At 45.5% G+C, this 18,568-nt stretch overlaps 1 protein-coding gene across 1 annotated transcript in view; it reads left to right on the top strand.

Moving 5' to 3' along the window:
* The window catches only part of LOC105518428 (kinesin light chain 1), a 156,735-nt gene that overhangs the window by 134,324 nt on the left and 3,843 nt on the right, over positions 1-18,568 (top strand). Inside the window, exons 11-17 of the mRNA XM_011951419.1 lie at positions 1,134-1,307; positions 1,443-1,542; positions 3,664-3,713; positions 3,801-3,868; positions 5,509-5,617; positions 7,803-7,964; positions 15,838-15,968. Coding sequence (XP_011806809.1) covers positions 1,134-1,307; positions 1,443-1,542; positions 3,664-3,713; positions 3,801-3,868; positions 5,509-5,617; positions 7,803-7,964; positions 15,838-15,968 — 794 coding nt within the window. The remainder of the gene's footprint in view (positions 1-1,133; positions 1,308-1,442; positions 1,543-3,663; positions 3,714-3,800; positions 3,869-5,508; positions 5,618-7,802; positions 7,965-15,837; positions 15,969-18,568) is intronic.

The raw sequence follows: 18,568 nt of genomic DNA, 5'->3' as shown, positions 1-18,568 counted from the left end.
AAAAAAAAAAAAAAAAAGAAAAGATGACCTGCCAAATTCATTCATGTATTGACCCTTTCATTCATTTCGAGCCCCCTGCTTAGAGTTGGTGATTTACAGATCAGAGATGTAGTCCCTCCCACTAGGACACAGTCCACTGGACAGACTGAGGACCACAGAGGGCACAGCAGCGTCTAGAATAGAGAGCTCTGGGAAGACATGGAGTGCGGGTTCCTGCGGGCCAGAGCCGGGGGGTGTTGGGGAAGGTTTCTCAGGGAAGGTGGGTGTTGGAACTGCATCTTGAATAATTGAGTTAAAAATGTCCTAGGCAGGGAGAGGTAGGGAATGCAGAAAGGAGTAGAGAGGCAGCTTACCTCCCTGCAGACCACATGTGTAAAGGCACAAAGCAGAGAGAACTCATCACTTGTTCAAGGTACTGAAGGAGGAGGTTAGTGTTCATTCATCCATCTGTGTGCCAGACCCCTTTTTAGATGCAGGGATTACACTGGTGAAGAAAAGAGACAAAGAATTTGCACTCTTGGGGCTTACATGGTAATAAAGAATATTCAAGGTAGTTCAGAGTAGTGATTCTTATGAAGAAAGAACAACCAGGTGATATGCCTACGAGTTCACTAGGTGAGGTGGGGTGAGGACTCCCTTAACTTGGCATAGGGAAGTCCCCTTTGAGGGGAACTGAGGAGAACCCTGAAGGATAAGTCGTTGCTAGTGGGCAGGGCTAGGAGAAGAGCATCCTGGGCAACTGGGACAGCTGTGGGCTCCTCCAGAACCTGGCAGTACAACTCACATAGCCCTTACAAAGCCCATTTTCCTTACGTTCAAAATATGCCTACTATGTACATTTGTACATAGTACAATAAACGTACATAAAATGTACCTACCATGAAGGATTACTGCAATAATTAATGCAGCTAAAGAAAATGAGCACAGTTCCCTCCCTCCCCTCATAAATTAGAATTTGATAAATTCTAGTTATTTTGTTATTACATGGTGTGGGGAGCCAGTTAAGGATTTAAATCTGAAAGTGTAGCACAGTCGTGCTTATGTCGAGGAAGATCGTAATGTGACAGTAGGGTGGAGAATGGATTGGATGGGAGCAGAACAAGTGTCTCTAATACACTGTTTTTTATTCCCAGGTTTTGGGGAAGGATCACCCCGATGTTGCCAAGCAGTTAAATAACTTGGCCTTACTGTGCCAGAACCAGGGCAAGTATGAAGAAGTAGAATATTATTATCAAAGAGCCCTCGAGATCTACCAGACAAAACTGGGACCTGATGACCCCAACGTGGCTAAGACAAAAAATAACCTGGTGTGTTGACTGGCATACCATTAGGGAGGTGGCCAGGAGTGCTTTCTTCCCAAGCCCAAATACTTCTTTAACTGTAGATTAAAATTATGCTTTATTTACATCTGAAAGATATGAAATATTTTGTTTTATTTTAAGGCATCCTGCTATCTGAAACAAGGAAAGTTCAAGCAAGCAGAAACACTGTACAAAGAGATTCTCACTCGTGCACATGAAAGGGAGTTTGGTTCTGTAGATGGTAAGAAATATACTCCCGTCTCAAATGAATTTCATTGTATAATGACTTGACTAATAGTATACTAATAGTATTAGTTACTGTTTATTAAGCACTTAACTGTGTACATTATTAAGCTAAGTAGTTTAAATGTGTGATTTCACTTGACTTTCACAGCAGTCCTGTGTAGGGGGTCAAACATTACCCCATTTTAAAAGCAAAAATACCACAGGCCAGGTGCGGTGGCTCATGCCTGTAATCCCAGCACTTTGGGAGGCCGAGGCAGGCGGATCATGTGGTCAGGAGATTGAGACCATCCTGGCCAACATGGCGAAACCCCGTCTCTACTAAAAATACAAAAACTTAGCCGGGCGTGGTGGTGGGTGCCTGTACTGTAGTCCCCGCTACTCAGGAGGCTGAGGCAGGAGAATGGCATGAACCCGGGAGGCGGAGCTTGCAGTGAGCCAAGATCGCACCACTACACTCCAACCTGGGCAACAGAGTGAGACTCCGTCTCAAAAAAAAAAAAAAAAAAGCAGCAGCAGCAGGAAGGACACCACAGACTAAGTGACTTGCGTGAGGCCCTGTAACTGAGAAGCAGTTAGACTGGGATTGCAGTGCCCAGAGCCCATAACATGTCCTCATTGCAGAGACCTACACAGTTCACGCAGAAATGGAGACAGGAGCATCACCCACATCCATCTTCACATCCTCGTTGGAGAGACCTACCCAGTTCACGCAGAAATGGAGAGGAGAATCACTCAAATCCATCTTTTCCCATTTTTAATGTCTTTCCTTCCTTCTGTGCCTTTGGTTTACAGATTTCAAACCATACCGTCCATATCATCATGTATACTGCTTATTTTCTTTACATTTTTAGTGTGAGTACCTTTCAGTCATAAAAATATTTTCATAAACATTATTTTTAAGATGGCTTTTTCCTCCATAGCATGGGTCTGTTGGTTGTCTAGAAACTTGGGTGAGTGTTCCGAGAAGATGACTTAAAATGATAATTGATTTGTATGCTTTCTTTCTTTTTTTTTTTTTGAGGCGGAATTTCGCTCTTGTTGCCCAGGCTGGAGTACAATGGCATGATCTCGGCTGACCGCAACCTCCCTCTCCTGGATTCAAGTGATTCTCCTGCCTCAGCCTCCCGAGTAGCTGGGATTACAGGCGCACATCACCACGCCCGGCTAATTTTTGTATTTTTAGTAGAGACAAGTTTCACCATGTTAGGCTGATCTCGAACTCTTGACCTCAGGTGATCCTCCTGCCTCAGTCCCCCAAAGTGCTGGGATTACAGGTGTGAACCACTGCGCCCAGCCTTGATTTATATCTTTTCTACTTTTGCTACCAACATCTTACTGCTTTTTCTTAGACTGTTGTTTAATGCTTTTGTTTAGTGCTCACAGTCTGAATACCCCCTTGAGCAGCTTACATTTTAGCGGTTACATTACAGGGTCCTAGCATTTGTTGGGGTGTCTTGGCAGTTGATCACCTGTCTCAGGACATTGATTCTGCACCCTGTGTCTTACCCTGCTGCTTGGTGTCCAGCTCTGTCTTCCATAGACTTTTTCCTGCAGTGTGAACTTAATCTGTCCATGCTGTAAGTAGTAGTATCTAACAAGGATCATATAAAAGAGAAAACAGGCTGGGCATGGTGGGTCACGCCTGTAATCCTAACACTTTGGGAGGCTGAGGCAGGTGGATCACTTGAAGTCAGGAGTTTTGAGACCAGCCTGGCCAACATGGCGAAACCCCATCTCTACTAAAAATACAAAAAGATTAGCTGAGCTACTTCAGAGGCTGAGGCAGGAGAGTCGCTTGAACCCAGGAGGTGGAGGTTGCAGTGAGGCGAGAGCACACCACTGCACTCCAGCCTGGGCAACAGAGTGAGACTCCATCGAAAAAAAAAAAAAGAAAAGAAAAGCAGCCACTGAGGCTTAATGACGTCTGTTTTTCTTAGCAGGCTCTGTTATCCTTCGTTTATAGTACAAGTTAAGTATCCATTATCCAAAGTGCTCCAAAATTTGAAACTTTTCGAGTGCTGACTTGACACTCAAAGGAAATTCCCCTTAGAGCAGTTCAGATTTTGGAGTTTTGGATTAGGGATGCTCAACCTGTATGCTGTGTTTTCTTCCCTAGATGAAAATAAACCCATCTGGATGCATGCTGAAGAAAGAGAAGAATGCAAAGTAAGAATGTATTATTTTGAGATTTTCTAAATTGTATATCCTGCATTCAGGATAATTATTCATTTGAAATTATGTGTTGTAATTTAGGGAAAGCAAAAGGATGGAACGTCTTTTGGAGAGTATGGCGGCTGGTACAAAGCCTGCAAGGTTGATAGGTATGTCTGGAATCGCGTTTGGCTGGAAAAACTGAAAAGCAGGGGAAGGTAATTGTGTTCTACAGGGCAGCTTATAAGTGACCGATGTGTAGTGTTCCTTAAGTGCACAGTCCCATGTTTTCCCCAAATTCCAATTTAAAAAACCCCACTAACTTTGTAAATGAGATCATTTACATGTATAAACCCACCATCGTATTAGGCTGGTGCAAAGGTAATTGCCTGCCTTTTACGTTTAATGGTAGAAACCATACAGTAAATTCATGACAAGCGTGCCAGCGGGCCTGGGAAGGCCAGCCCCTCACACACAGCACTGGAGACACAGATCCACACACGCTTCTTTTCCTCATGACCCATGGGGCCTTGTCTTCTGCAGGGGGAAGTGTAGGCTCCTCCGTGGCCAGCCCGAGAGCCTTGCCTCTTGGGCCTGAGCCTGTGCCGACTGCCGTCTGTGATGGCTGCCGTCCCTGGGTCCAGGTGGCCCACCTGTTTTACTGCCTTTCCACTCTTTTTTTTTTGAGACGGAGTTTCGTTCTTGTCACCCAGGCTGGAGTGCAATGGCGTGATCTTGGCTTACTGCAACCTCCACCTCCCAGGTTCAAGCAATTCTCCTGCCTCAGCTTTCTGAGTAGCTGGGACTACAGGCACCCGCCACCATGCCTGGCTGATTTTTGTATTTTTAGTAGAGACAGAGTTTCACCATGTTGACCAGGGTGGTTTTGAACTCCTGACCTCAGGTGATCCACCCACCTTGGCCTCCCAGAGTGCTGGGATTATAGGCGTGAGCCACCGTGTCTTTCCACTCTTAATTTTCCTCATCCTTTAAGACTCAGCCTACCATTCATCTATTTTCAGAAAACTCTCTGAACTCTCCAGGGCTCCCATAACACTTACCATAGATCACTTGTTTCAGAGACATAGAAAATAGCTTCTTTATTTCTGTACCCAAAATGCCTATTGTAAGAAAGTGGACAGAAATCTCTTGAAGTACTTATCTATGCTAAAATGAATCTAGGTTTATTTATAATTTTTTTTTTAGTAAGTCTGCTCTATCAAGAATGCAGAAACATCAAGCCTAATGATACAGTTCGAAAAATAAAAAAGAACACAGAAACATAGCCGTCCTCTCGGCCATCTGCTTATTGCTTCCCTCGTACATGAAGCATTTATCCTCTGCCCTCACACCCCACTGATAGGGAGGTTCTGCTTTGCTCTCTTCTCCCCTGTACTTGAGGGAGATGGGAGTACGTGAGCAGCACCATGCAGAGCACTGTTTGTCATTATTGCCAGCGCAGACCAAGGTGTCTCCAGGGAAAGCATGCTGATCACCACACAGACCTGGCCCAGAAGTTTCTGTTGACAGAGTGGCCAGTGGTCTGTGAGAGCCGCCTCAGCCTGGATGGAGTGTGGTGTTAGCCTGGCCTGTGGGGGCTGTCTACAGGAAGGGCCAGGGTCATAGGAGGCAGAGCTACTTGAGAAGGAAGAACTCTTCATAATTTTACAGTTTCAAAAAAGTACAAGAGAAAGTTAAAATATAGTCAAGCCAAAACATAAGTCTGTCAGTCCTTTAGATTATGTGCTGTTGATAGTGGTTGTTCATAGCTTATATGTCACAGTTCTGTATGTCATGTGCTTTCTTACAGTCCAACTGTTACAACCACTCTAAAAAACCTTGGGGCACTTTACAGACGTCAAGGCAAATTTGAAGCTGCAGAAACATTAGAAGAAGCTGCCATGAGGTCTCGTAAACAGGTCAGTTATACTTCTGTCCTTAACCGGCCTATGGGAACTTTGAATTTAATGGTTCTCTTTTACATGACTTTTGTTGAAAGCTTGATTTAGAAATAAAAAATGTTGATTATTTTAGTTTGAACAAATAAAGTTATATTTTTTTTTATTTTTTATTTTTTTTGAGACAGAGTCTCGCTCTGTCTCCCAGGCTGGAGTGCAGTGGCCCGATCTCAGCCCACTGCAAGCTCCGCCTCCCGGGTTTACGCCATTCTCCTGCCTCAGCCTCCCGAGGAGCTGGGACTACAGGCACCCGCCACCTCGCCCGGCTAGTTTTTCGTATTTTTTAGTAGAGACGGGGTTTCACCGTGTTAGCCAGGATGGTCTTGATCTCCTGACCTCGTGATCCGCCCGTCTCGGCCTCCCAAAGTGCTGGGATTACAGGCTTGAGCCACCGCGCCCGGCCAAGTTATATTGTTTAAAAGAGCATGAAGCCGACTCACACCTGTAATCCCAGCACTTTAGGAGGCCAACGTGGGCACATCACCTGAGGTCAGGAGTTTGAGACCAGCCTGGCCAACATGGTGAAACCCCGTCTCTACTAAAAATATAAAAATTAGCTGGGCGTGGTGTGGCACATGCCTGTAATCCTGTAATCCCAGCTACTTGGGAGGCTGAGACAGCAGAATCGCTTGAACCTGGGAGGTGGAGGCTGCAGTGAGCCGAGATCACGCCACTGCACTCCAGCCGCCTGGGTGACAGAACGAGACTTCGTCTCAATTGAAAAAAAGAAAGGCGTGAGACTGGGCACAGTGGCTCACACCTGAATCCCAGCACTTTAGGAGGCCAAGGTGGGTGGATTGCCTGAGGTCAGGAGTTTGAGACCAGCCTGGCTAGCATGGCAAAACCCTATCTCTACTAAAAATACAGTGCAGTGGCACAAGCATGTAGTCCCAGCTACTCGGGCGGCTGAGGCAGGAGAGTTGCTTGAACTCAGGAGGCAGACGTTGCAGTGAGCCAAGATCGCGCCACTGTACTCCAGCCTGGGCAACAGACCGAGACTCCGTCTCAAAAAGTAAATTAAAATAAAATAAAATAAAATAAAATAACATGAATATGGCCCCAAAAGCGTGAACAGCAAAATAAAAACTAGGTAACTAGATCTGTTGGATTCACCAAAGTTAAAAAACTCGTGCATCTAAGGACATCCTCAAGAAAGTGAAAGGGGCTGGGCATGGTGGTGAGCACCTGTAATTCCTGCACTTTGCGGGGCTGAGGCGGGGGTATCCCTTGAGCTCAGGAGTTTGAAACCAGCCTGGGCAACATAGTGATACTTTGTCTCTAGAAAAATTTTTTTAAAAAATTAGCCAAGTGTGTTGGCCCATGCCTGTGGTCCCAGCTATTTGGTAGTCTGAGGTGGGAGGATCGCTTGAACCTGGGAGGTGGAGGTTACAGTGAGCTTAGATGACCACTGCACTCCGGTCTGGGTAACAAGAGAGACCCTGTCTCAAAGGAAAAAAAGAAAAAGAAGAAGTGAAAGGACACCCATGCAATGGGGGAAGATATTTGCAAATGATGTATCTCATAAGGTTTTGGTATCCAGACAAAAAGGCAACCCAATTAAAAAATGAGCACAGGACCTGAATAGACATTTTACTGAAGATGATAGACAGATGGCCAACAATCACATGAAAAGATACTCAACATCTTTAGTCATTATAGAAATAGTAACTGAAATCACAGTGAGATACTACCTCATCCCCACTAGACTGGCTATAATAAAAAAGAGAACAAATGGAAAATAACAGGTGTTGGTGAGGATGTGGAGAGGCTGGAACCCTCATGTCTTCTTGCTGGTGGGAATGTAAAATGGTGCAGGCACTGGAGAAGTTTGATGGCTTATCTAAAAGTTTAACTTAGAAAACCACATGACCCAGCCGTTCCAGTCCTAGATATAGACCCAGAATAATTGAACATGGACACACACCCTGTGCAACCCAAGCCCCGTCACTGTTCCCCTAAGGGTCCTTTGTGTTTCTCTCCAGTTTCTCGCCTCCATCCTCACCCGCTGCAAGGAACCACTGTTCCAGTTTTTTTTCCCTCCAGTGATTAAGAACTGGTATTTTTTTTCTAGCCAAGTATCTCAGAAATACTTAAGAAAATCTGAAGTGCTAATGGGTCCAACCATTTTCCCTTGCCTGGCTCACAGGGTCTTGACAATGTTCACAAACAGAGAGTGGCCGAAGTGCTCAATGACCCTGAGAACATGGAGAAGCGCAGGAGCCGTGAGAGCCTCAACGTGGACGTGGTCAAGTACGAGAGTGGCCCTGACGGAGGGGAGGAAGTGAGTATGAGCGTAGAGTGGAACGGGGTAAGTACAGTACACAGCGGGCACGTGCTCCGGGAGGCGCCCCCACGTGGCGCTTGCCAGGCCTTCCTCCTGTCTCATGTGCTAGACCTTCTGCTTTTCTCAAATTAAGTGCCAATTAAGCTTTCTGTAAGTTCTTTACTTCTGCTAATACTTCAGTCTGTTATTTGTTTAAAGTGGTAATTTTCTTCTCAGGAATCCATGAAAGCTGTTTGGCTTAACTTTGAGCACTTAAATGCTGATTGAGTGTCCTGGCTATTTAAAGCATGATCCCTATCTGGTTTCATTTTAATATCAGGATCAGTGTGGCAGGTAACTAACTCGCTTCTTTCACTCACCCATTTCATTGCTAACTCCAGTGCTTCTAACTTCACTGACCAGGCTGCTCTAGAATTTTGTTAGAATGAGTTGAAATGCTTTAAAGGGAGATGCTGTTTAAGTAGAATTTGTTTTTAGAAAACAGGTCAGAACCAAGAGCTTAGGTGGCTGCTCTCTTGATGTCCTGCTCAGTGCTGAGCATCCTGCATTTCACCTGAGAGGGTGTCCAGATCTTTGGGGCTCTTCATGGTTGCCAGCCCCCATGTGCCTGAGAGGCTGCACAGGGCCCCCTCCAGGTTTTACTGGTTTGCCCCTGGAAATTCCTCACCACTGCTGTTTATCCAGTGGTTGCCAAAGACCGTGTGGCCTTCTGGACATTTTTTCTCCAGTGAATTTTTTAGCACATGGATTTTTTTTTAATACACAAGCTGGTGTCTTTGGTGTTTTGCTTTTGTCAGGGAGAGTTGAAGGCGGCATTTGACTCATCTAGGGGCACAGTTGGTTTTTTGAAGTTGCCATAGTGCAGTTCGATTGGTTATAATTCTACACATGTTCTGCCAAATTGTAGTTTTGGGCTTTCTTATAATGTAAATTCTTTTATTCTTTAAGGATTTTCTATAGCTACAGCAATTTGGTAGGAGCTAGCATTCTAAATAAATATTTTATAAAAAATGTTAGTAGCAAAATTTGAGGGAGAACATTCTCTTTGACTGTCTTTATCTGGCAGCTTTCTTGCTTTGGTTTTTTTTCTGTGCCAAGACAACCAATCAGCATCAGCTTTGCCCACTCAGCCCTACTGGGGCGTTAGCCTAAAACTGAAATCCTGGCCCGCAGGCCTCCCTGTCGCCCGCATTCTGTCAGAACTGTGTACTGTACTCTTCTCTTGGTTGCTGTCGTACCTGCATGCTTCGTATAGAAGGGAAGTCCTTTAGGCTCTAGGAGCCAGGGTGCAGACTGTGATACTCTTGAATGAAGTTCTGGAGGAGGTTTCTCTTGAGACAGTATTTCTAGGTCCATGTTGACATGAAATCATCTGATGATAAAATTGTGACAATTCAGAGCTCTGTTACCATCTTAAAGATGGACTCGGAGAGGAAGGAGAACTCGTGTGCACTGCAGCAGGTTCGAGTACGGGTGTCCCCGTCAGGCCCGTGGGCTGGAAGTGTTGCTGCTGTGGATGAAGCAGCTGCCCCTCCGCGTGCCTGCCGATCTCCTCCTTCCGTGCTTCCTTTCTCACTCTGGACACCTGATTACACAGGCCACGCACAGGCTGTGTTTCTGGTGTGCCCCTTTCGTGAGCAATATACTTGGTAGCTCTGCAGCTTTGATGGAATTCATCCCAGGATGCGTTGGCCATGGGTGATCTACCAAAACAATCTGAGTTTTAAATTGTCCAGTGCAGTGGTTCCTAAACTCACTTTGTGCATGGGGGCAGCCCTATCTTCAGATGGAGTCTTAGATAAAGTGAGTGAATTCACTGGGCGGGCCGGCTGAGGCTGCCTCAGAGTCTTCACAGGAAGACCTTGGCCCCCAACCCGATTTCCCCACAACTCTTAAGGTTCTGAGAAGGCAGAATGCTGAACTTGACCAACTTGTGATTTTCTTTTCTTCCCCCCGAGACAGTCTCGCTCTGTTGCCCAGGCTGGAGTGCAGTGGCGCTGTCTTGGCTCACTGCAGCCTCTACCTCCTGGTTCAAGCAGTTCTCTTGCCTCAGCCTCCTGAGTAGCTCGAATTACAGGTGTGCGCCACCATGCCTGGCTAATTGTTTTATTTTTAGTAGAGACGGGGTTTCACCATGTTAGCCAGGCTGGTCTCTTAACTCCTGACCTCATGATCTGCCTGCCTCGGCCTCTCAAAGTGCTAGGATTATAGGCATAAACCACTGACTTATTTTTTAAAAGGTAGTGAGGGCAGTATGCACACAGGTGTTAATTTTTAGTCACCTTTATTGAGGGATAATTAGAGACAATAAAAGGGGCCCATTTTAAATGTTTGATTTAGATATTAACACAGTGCAGGTCAGCACATTAGTTTGTCTTTATACGGATGTTAGAACAAAGTTTATCATGCTGTTTCTGTTTAAGTGAAGATTTCCCTGAGATTGCAAAGCAAACTGTTACCACTGTAGTCACTTATTTGTGTGCATCAAGATTTTTTTCAGTATTATGCAATTAAGTTAAAATAGACAAATACATCAGGTGTTGTGGTAAATGTTAAGGCTATACCTTGCCGGGCGCGGTGGCTCACGCCTGTAATCCCAGCACTTTGGGAGGCCGAGGTGGTTGGTCAGGAGATCGAGACCATCCTGGCTAACAAGGTGAAACCCTGTCTCTACTAAAAATACAAAAAATTAGCCAGGCGTGGTGGTGGGCGCCTGTAGTCTCAACTACTTGGGAGGCTGAGGCAGGAGAATGGCGTGAACCTGGGAGGCGGAGCTTACAGTGAGCTGAGATCGCGCCACTGCACTCCAGCCTGGGTGACAGAGCAAGACTCCGTCTCAAAAAAAAAAAAAAAAAGACTGTACCTGTGGCCGGGTGCCGTGGCTCATGCCTGTAATCCCACCACTTTGGGAGGCCAGTAGTTTGAGACCAGCCTGGCCAACATGGGGAGACTCTGTCTCTACTAAAAATGCAAAAATTAGCCAGGCATGGTAGCAGGAGCCTGTAACCAGCTACTTGGGAGGCTGAGGCAGGGGAATTGAACCCTGGAGGCAGAGGTTGCAGTGAACCGAGATCGCGCCACCGCACTCCAGCCTGGGTGACAGAGCGAGACTGTCTCAAAAAAAGAAAACAACTATCCCTGTTACCTGTAACTTCAGATTTCAAGTTTTTGGGTTTTATAAAGGTAGCTTTATTGTTCTTGTTTCATTTATTAGAATAACTTGTTATATATTTATAATGAGAAAATATGATTTCAATTTTATTTATATATATGTGTGTATATATATATATTTGACGGAGGTCACCCAGGCTGGAGTTAGGTGACGCAATCTCCGCTCACTGCAACCTTCGCTTTCCAGGTTCTGGCGATTCTCCTGCATCAGCCTAAAAGGCATTTTAATGCTTTTTAAAAGGTTAAAAACTACTACCGTAGGGAAAAACATTGTGCTCCCTGTTGGGAAGTCATAGCTTCAGCAGAAGTGACTGCCAGGAATGAATGTGACAGCTTTTGATTAAGTTATAATAACCGCATACACCAGGTATTAGGCTCAGTTTTTCTCAATTTTCATAAGTAACATTTAAAACAGAGTTATGTGGTCAAAGAAAGGACAAACTGATTAATGATAATTGTCCCCTGTGGGCCCTGGGCGTTGGTGTCACACAGAACTGAGAAGGAAAGCAGGTGGTGACAGATGCTGGTAATGTGCAGGGAGTGTCTGGATCGAAATCTCAACTTGGTGGGTGGTTTGTCCGGGGAAGGACAGTTCTCTCCTTTAGGTACACACTGTAGGGACTGTGATTAAACTACTTGACAGCGGCACTTCTATGACCTCGTTTCGTGTGACACATGCAGATCTGGAAGCCGCTGTCACCGTGAGCCTCAGTTGGCTCTCTCTCATGATCTTGCCTCTCTGAAAGTGCAGCTGCTTTGTTCTCACAAATCCTTTTCTGGATAAAACTGGTCCTCTTATAACTGCTGTCCGTGTGGCTTTTTTTTTTTTTTTTTTTGAGATGGAGTCTGGCTCTGTCGCCCAGGCTGGAGTGCAGTGGCCGGATCTCAGCTCACTGCAAGCTCCGCCTCCCGGGTTCACGCCATTCTCCTGCCTCAGCCTCCCGAGTAGCTGGGACTACAGGCGCCCGCCACCTCGCCCGGCTAGTTTTTTGTTTTTTTTAGTAGAGACGGGGTTTCACCTTGTTAGCCAGGATGGTCTCGATCTCCTGACCTCGTGATCCGCCCGACTCGGCCTCCCAAAGTGCTGGGATTACAGGCTTGAGCCACCGCGCCCGGCCGCGTGTGGCTTCATGTTCATGGTGTGATGTGCATGTGTCAGCCACCAGCACCAGGTCCCTGTTGGAATGTGGGAGTCCCTTGGGGCTGTTTCATCATTACCCAGTTGTCTTTACAGCGGTCCCATGAGACACACAGAGCCACCCCAGGTGGAGCCTGAGGTCCGCCTCCCAGCTGCACCACCTTTGTCTGTCTGCAGGTCACCAGCTCTGCTGGGGCCTTTTGAAGCAGCCTCTCTCCGTCTTGCCATTCTTTTCACACTGCTCCCATGTTAAGATTTCTACACGTTTCAAATACACTAAATTCTTATCTAGGATTATTGGGGAATGGAATATATGGTTAGAAATAGATGAATTTTTATTTTTAAAAAATTACACTAAGGGCTGGGCATGGTGGTTCATGCCTGTAATCCCAGGGCTTTGGGAGGCCGAGGCAGGTGGATCACTTGAGGTCAGGAGTTCGAGACCAGCCTGGCCAACATGGTAAAAACTTGTCTGTACGAAAAAAACAAAAATCAGTCAGGCATGGTCGCACATGCCTGTAATCCCAGCTACTCAGGAGGCTGAGGCAGGAAATTGCTTGAACCCAGTAGGTGGAGGCTGCATTGAGCCAAGATCATGCCACTGCACTCCAGCCTGGGCGACAGAGCCAGACTCTGTCTCAAATTACATTAGTAAGACAACTAGAATATGCCAAAAATAAATAAATGTAAAAAGCACCAAATTATCTGAAATCCCACTGTATATAGATAATAATGCTGACTGCGTATTTTTACACTGTGAACACATTATCCACTTAATCCTGCTCAGATAACCCACTTTTGTAATGTGAATATTCTTTCCCAGCAATATAAAGAGGTTGACAGTTTCTTAAGCTGTTAGAATGCAGTGAATCCTCCCAGGCCCTGAAGTCCAGTTGAATGGAAATCTGCCTGGGCTAGGGCAGCCGCCGGCCTTCCCCCTGGTTCTCACAGCCAAGGTCCTCAGGTGGCGTGAACCCGGGAGGCGGAGCTTGCAGTGAGCCAAGATCAGGCCACTGCACTCCAGCCTGGGTGACTGACCCAGAGTGGGGCAGACCCGCTCCATTGCCAATCCCAGGTGCTGGTCTGGGTCTGCAGAGGCTCAGGGAGGAGGAGGCAGCTGGGCTGGACCCCAATTCTGGGACTCCTGGGCCCATTGACCAGCTGTCAGTTGTCAGCTTGCTACTCTAGCAGCTGCAGAGTGGGGGGAGGGAGAGAGAGAGCATGAGTGAGCGTGTGTGTGTGTGTGTGTCACATGAAATACTTTTGAATCTGAATGAAATGAATCTTCTGTGTTCTGCCAAGTATTTAGTTCAGGTGTATTATAATAACACTAGTGTAGCACAGAGTTTTGAAATGAACAGCAAGGGCTGCACTGTTGATGACGCTGTGTTAGCATTTTAGCATCCTTTTTCTAAAGAGCAGCAAAAACTTATGTTTTCTTGTCCTCCCAACATTTTTGAGGTGTTGGTAACAAGTGTTATTTTTCCATTTTAAAGATGAGAAAAATGAAGCTCGGGCTGGTTAAATGACTTGCTCAGCGTCCCATGGTGAGTCCGAGCGGGCGGGGCGCAGGCCCTGCCGTCTGGTGCTTCTGTCGAGACGTCGGCTTTCCAATCTGGCAGGACCCAGGACGTATTGCTGCCTGTGGAAATTAATTTTCTTTTGGATTGTCAACTGCATGTTTAAAATGGGCTGTAGACTTTTAAAGTCCGTGGTTTCCTAAAGTTTCTGAAATGTCTAAAATGTGTTTTTAAGAGAATGAAAGTCATACCTGTAGCCTTTATTTTGGTCCCTATGTTTTTCATTGCATAATCTCCTTATGTACAGTTACTTGTAAAGCCTTTTACACTAAGTGTCAAGGAGATTTCTAATACATTGCCAGTCTTTACTCTTAAAGTGTTGAAATTTACTTTGATGACCATTGGGAATGGACCAGTCTGAATTCTATGAAATGCACCACGAGGCCCAGCACCTGCTTTAAGCTGGGCTGGTAGAAGCAGGCAGAAGGTCATCCCAGTCCTAAAGCCACTCAGAAGGCTATTGAGACTTGTGACCTAGAAATACTGGAAGCCAGGCTGTTACGCAGAGCCTGTTGCCTTTCCTCGCCGCGGTTTCACGTGGGTTTTCTCTCTCCTTTCTGTCTGACAGGCCTAGCCGCCCGTGACTCTCACACTGTCTCCTGCATGACGGGTGGCGTCTCCCGCAGCTTCCCTTCTCTCTCCAGTGCTGCCCGCTGTGTCTAGCAGCCCCCTAGGATCTTGTCAGAGCTGCACCTCTCTGTGAACTGGCTATTCCTTTCGGTGCTGCTGTCCTTTTTGGGGGGTTCCTGGTTTCTGTATACATGTAGCTTTGCCAGATATGTACTTAGTAATATAAATTGTATTAATAAAATTCATTTACTGTGTAATACACGAGTTTAAAAATTAAGAGCGATTAGCTGTTCACTCTGATAACAGGTAGTTAAGTGTCACACAAGGTGTTGTTGCAATGGCATGACGGTGACCTGTTGACGTAACTAAGCCTTAGAGCAAGGCTTGTGCCGCACGTGCTCCACGGTACTTAGAGCCCTGGGGTTCCTGCTCGGACTCCGGGTCTCCGTGGGATACGCCCCAGTAGCATTTGCTGTGTAGTCTGTGTGTGGAATTTGGGCATTCTGCTTTTCTCTACTAATCTTGAAGTGCTCAGTGATTTGTGTATTTGTGTCTTTCTAACTTCTAATAAACTCACTCCGACTGACTTGTGTCTTGGTGTCTGTCTGCTTGGTAGAACTTCTCTCACTCTTTATCCATGAAATGCCACATGGCAGAGCTGATAGGGGTCTTGGGGTTACAGTTCATCTCACCAAGGAGTTCTTTCCAAGAAGAAATGCTGCTGTCTGCACATTTTCTTCACTGTTTTTTTTATTTTCATGTTCAGATACTGCCAAGTATTTCACTTATTAATACGTGAATCAATTAAGATGAGAGCTGGGCACTCTCCTCCCTACAAGGTTGTCTGAGGATTTTTAGTTATTTGTATAGAATGAGCATTTTATTTAATTTTCCAACTACCTTGATAGTTAACATTTAAGGAAACTGTTCTGTAAAATTTACTGAAGGAAACAGCACCTCCAACTATTGCATTTAGACGAAACTGTTAAAAGGAAGAGCCTCTGTCAGATCCAAATGGTTTGGGTCCTGTACTGTGTTACTTGGACCAGATGTTTACATATCTGTTAAATGTGGAAGTCGATTTTGATAATATTCCTAGAAGCTGCTTTAATTTTCTTGAGACTGTGTGTCGGCTTTTGTCTCAAAACATCAGTAGGATTCATATTGCTTTTGGGATGCGATCACTTTTGTTTGAATGAGCTTCCTTATGTCCAAAGGTTTTCATGATCATTGGATTATCTTTAATGAAATTAAAAGTGGATAATGTTTAAAGTATATTTACGTACATGGTAATTGGTGGTTTCTGTAAGACTCTGTCAGCAGTGAGCTGCTGGCGAGCAGGGTGACCTTGGTGGAGCTCTTATTTGCACCCAGTGTGGCTCTTGTGGGAGGGAGGGAGAACCACCTGCAGCTTCACCTTTGTTCACGTTTTTTTCAGGATGGCACTGGATCTTTAAAACGCAGTGGTTCCTTTAGCAAACTCCGGGCTTCCATTAGACGCAGCAGTGAGAAGCTGGTTAGGAAGCTGAAGGGAGGAAGTTCACGAGAGAGTGAGCCAAAGAACCCCGGGTAACTATCTCTTCCAGCTCTGCGACTCCCCTGCACGCCGGCCACTGGGCCGCTTCTCTTCCTAGCGCAGCCTTCCTCCCCCACAGACTTCAGGAAGACACTCCAGTTGGTTCCCCTATTCTCACAACGGAAGGGCTTCATAGTTGCCACCTAGGTTTTTCCCAGGACAGGTTGAGAAATAATTGGGTAACTTCCTGTTAGTGGCTAAAGTGCTAATACCTTTAAAAGAAATTTATGGAATTTTAAAATTCTGTCACATGTTCTAAGACAGCCTTAGCAATGAAATGTGGGAATTTATATTAAAACATTGAGCATTTTGAACTTGTTTACTTTAGATACGCATTGTTTTTTAAATTAGCATTAGTTTAAATTCTTTAAAATTTTTAATCTTTTAAATAAATCAGATGTTAGCTATGACTATATTAAATCTCATACAGTATTATAATAGGGAGAAAAATGGTTTCAAATAGGATCAGAACTTTTAAGACTTTATTATAAGGAGATTTTCAAAACCTTAGGCTTTTCATATGTTTAAAAAAAGGTTTGAGTCATGAGTCTTAGAGTCTTTAGAAAAATAGCATTTAAGTTGTCAAAGGAATTTGGTTCTTAAGATATCCTTTGTTTTTAGAGTTGACAGATTACCCCTGCTGCACTGTCCGGCGTCACTCTGGGCAGCTGCTCCTGGCTTGGGCATATTTCTCATGAGGCAGGCTTTTGCCAGCCATTCTGTGTAACTCTGACTTCCTAAATGGTACCGACTTTTTAGTGATTGATTCCTAGTAAAACTATTTTACAAGTGATCCCACTTTAAGTTCTGTGAGTAAGAAGTCTGATCACCTCAGGATGGTGAAGCCGAGTTTTTCTGGAGAACATACTGGAAATATTAAAGTTATGTGCCTGATCAGTTGTTTTGTTACTTTGCTTTTTTTTTTTTTTTTGAGACGGAGTTTTGTTCTTGTTCCCCACGCTGGAGTGCAGTGGCGCAATCTTGGCTCACTGCAACCTCCGCCTCCTGGGTTCAAGCAATTCTCCTGCCTCAGCCTCCTGAGTAGCTGGGATTACAGGCATGCGCCACTACACCCAGCTAATTTTTTGTATTTTTAGTAGAAACGGGGTTTCACCATGTTAGCCAGGCTGGTCTCAAACCCCTGACCTCAGGTGATCCTCCCACGTCACCTTCCCAAATTGCTGGGATTACAGGCGTGAGCCACCACATCTGGCCTATTTTGTCTTTTAAAAGCTATTTTTTAAAAAGTATGTCCACTTTTGCATCCCTCTCAGTATCCCTGATGACCTAAGCCCTTCGACCTGCTGCCACACACGGCCAGGGTGCCGAGTGGCCAGAGATGGCCCAGCCCCTTGGTGGTAGGGCTCGCCTCTTGTCTGCTTGGTGTCCCTGTGGGAGTCTCCATTGTGGATGGAGACTTCTCTTTATGGCTGTGAGAGAGGTGCAGGCCTGAGGCAAGAGGAGTGACGTGACTTTTGTGAGGAGCTTCTCACAACTGTTTTCCAGCCCATTTCTGGAGAGGAGTTTTAGGAGCCCCTAATGTTCATTCTGAAAACTCCCTGGAAGATGCCAGGATTTGAAGACGGGACTTTTGGAAGTTCATGGGGATTTAGTAGCAAATTGCTTACGATGAAACAAATGAACTCTTATTTGGGGGGAATAGATTCTAAATTGCCTTTGGAATAGTGATCTTATGTTAAAATATTTACAGATTTCCAGAACCAAAATGATAGGTTACTGCCTGCCTCTCGATGAATTTTGAGATGACGCGTTTCTTCTTACAGCATTGAGAGGGTCTGAGCAGGCTGCGTGACTGCTTGGTGTCCCTTCCTTGGAATGATCTGATGAGTCACGCAGTGGCTCTCAGGTCCCCTCCAGGAATTACATGATGCCCCAGAGAGAGCATTCTGGACATTATTTAATTCCTGGAGGGGAACACACTCATTGTTTGAGGTTCTTAAGTTTTGAAGCCTTTTAAGTGCAGAGTCCAGTTCTGGTGCTGAGTGTTGTAACTTGGACCACACTCCCACACGACAGCTCTCAGAGTTGTTCTGTTTTTTCGTGTTTTCTGTCTTTGCCATGATAAAAATATAACAGTGTGTGACCAGCCCCCAGGGTTAGAACTGCGGTCAGTGTTCACGGGGCTACAGCTCTGCCAGCCCGAACCATGTGACACAGACGCACGCTTGCACAGACTAACGTTTTCTACATGACTTTGGAAATTGCATCCTGTAAAATGCATACAACTGAATAATCTTTCCAAATAAGAGTGACTGTTTCTATTAACTAGACAGTAGTCTCAGACATCTTTTGGAGGGTTTGTTCAGATGGAGACTGCGAGGCCCCACCCCTGAGTTTCTAATTCCTGAGTCCCTGATCCTCAGAATTTGTGTTTCACACAAGTTCCCACGGTGCTGGGGCTGCTGACCCGGGGCCGCTTTTTGAGAATTGCTGAGCTGGATGTAGCAGGACCAGGGTGTTTGCAGCTTGCTGTTTGGCTGACTCCTAACAGTTATTGTGCTGAAAGGTTTTGAATGCCACGTTTTCAAACAGGGCAGTTTGCAAGAGTGGTAGGAAGAGACGTTGAGGATTT

Source organism: Colobus angolensis, unplaced genomic scaffold (assembly GCF_000951035.1).
Source record: "Colobus angolensis palliatus isolate OR3802 unplaced genomic scaffold, Cang.pa_1.0 Scaffold32, whole genome shotgun sequence".
Taxonomy (NCBI): domain Eukaryota; kingdom Metazoa; phylum Chordata; class Mammalia; order Primates; family Cercopithecidae; genus Colobus; species Colobus angolensis.
This window is presented reverse-complemented; position numbering and strand designations above follow the sequence as displayed.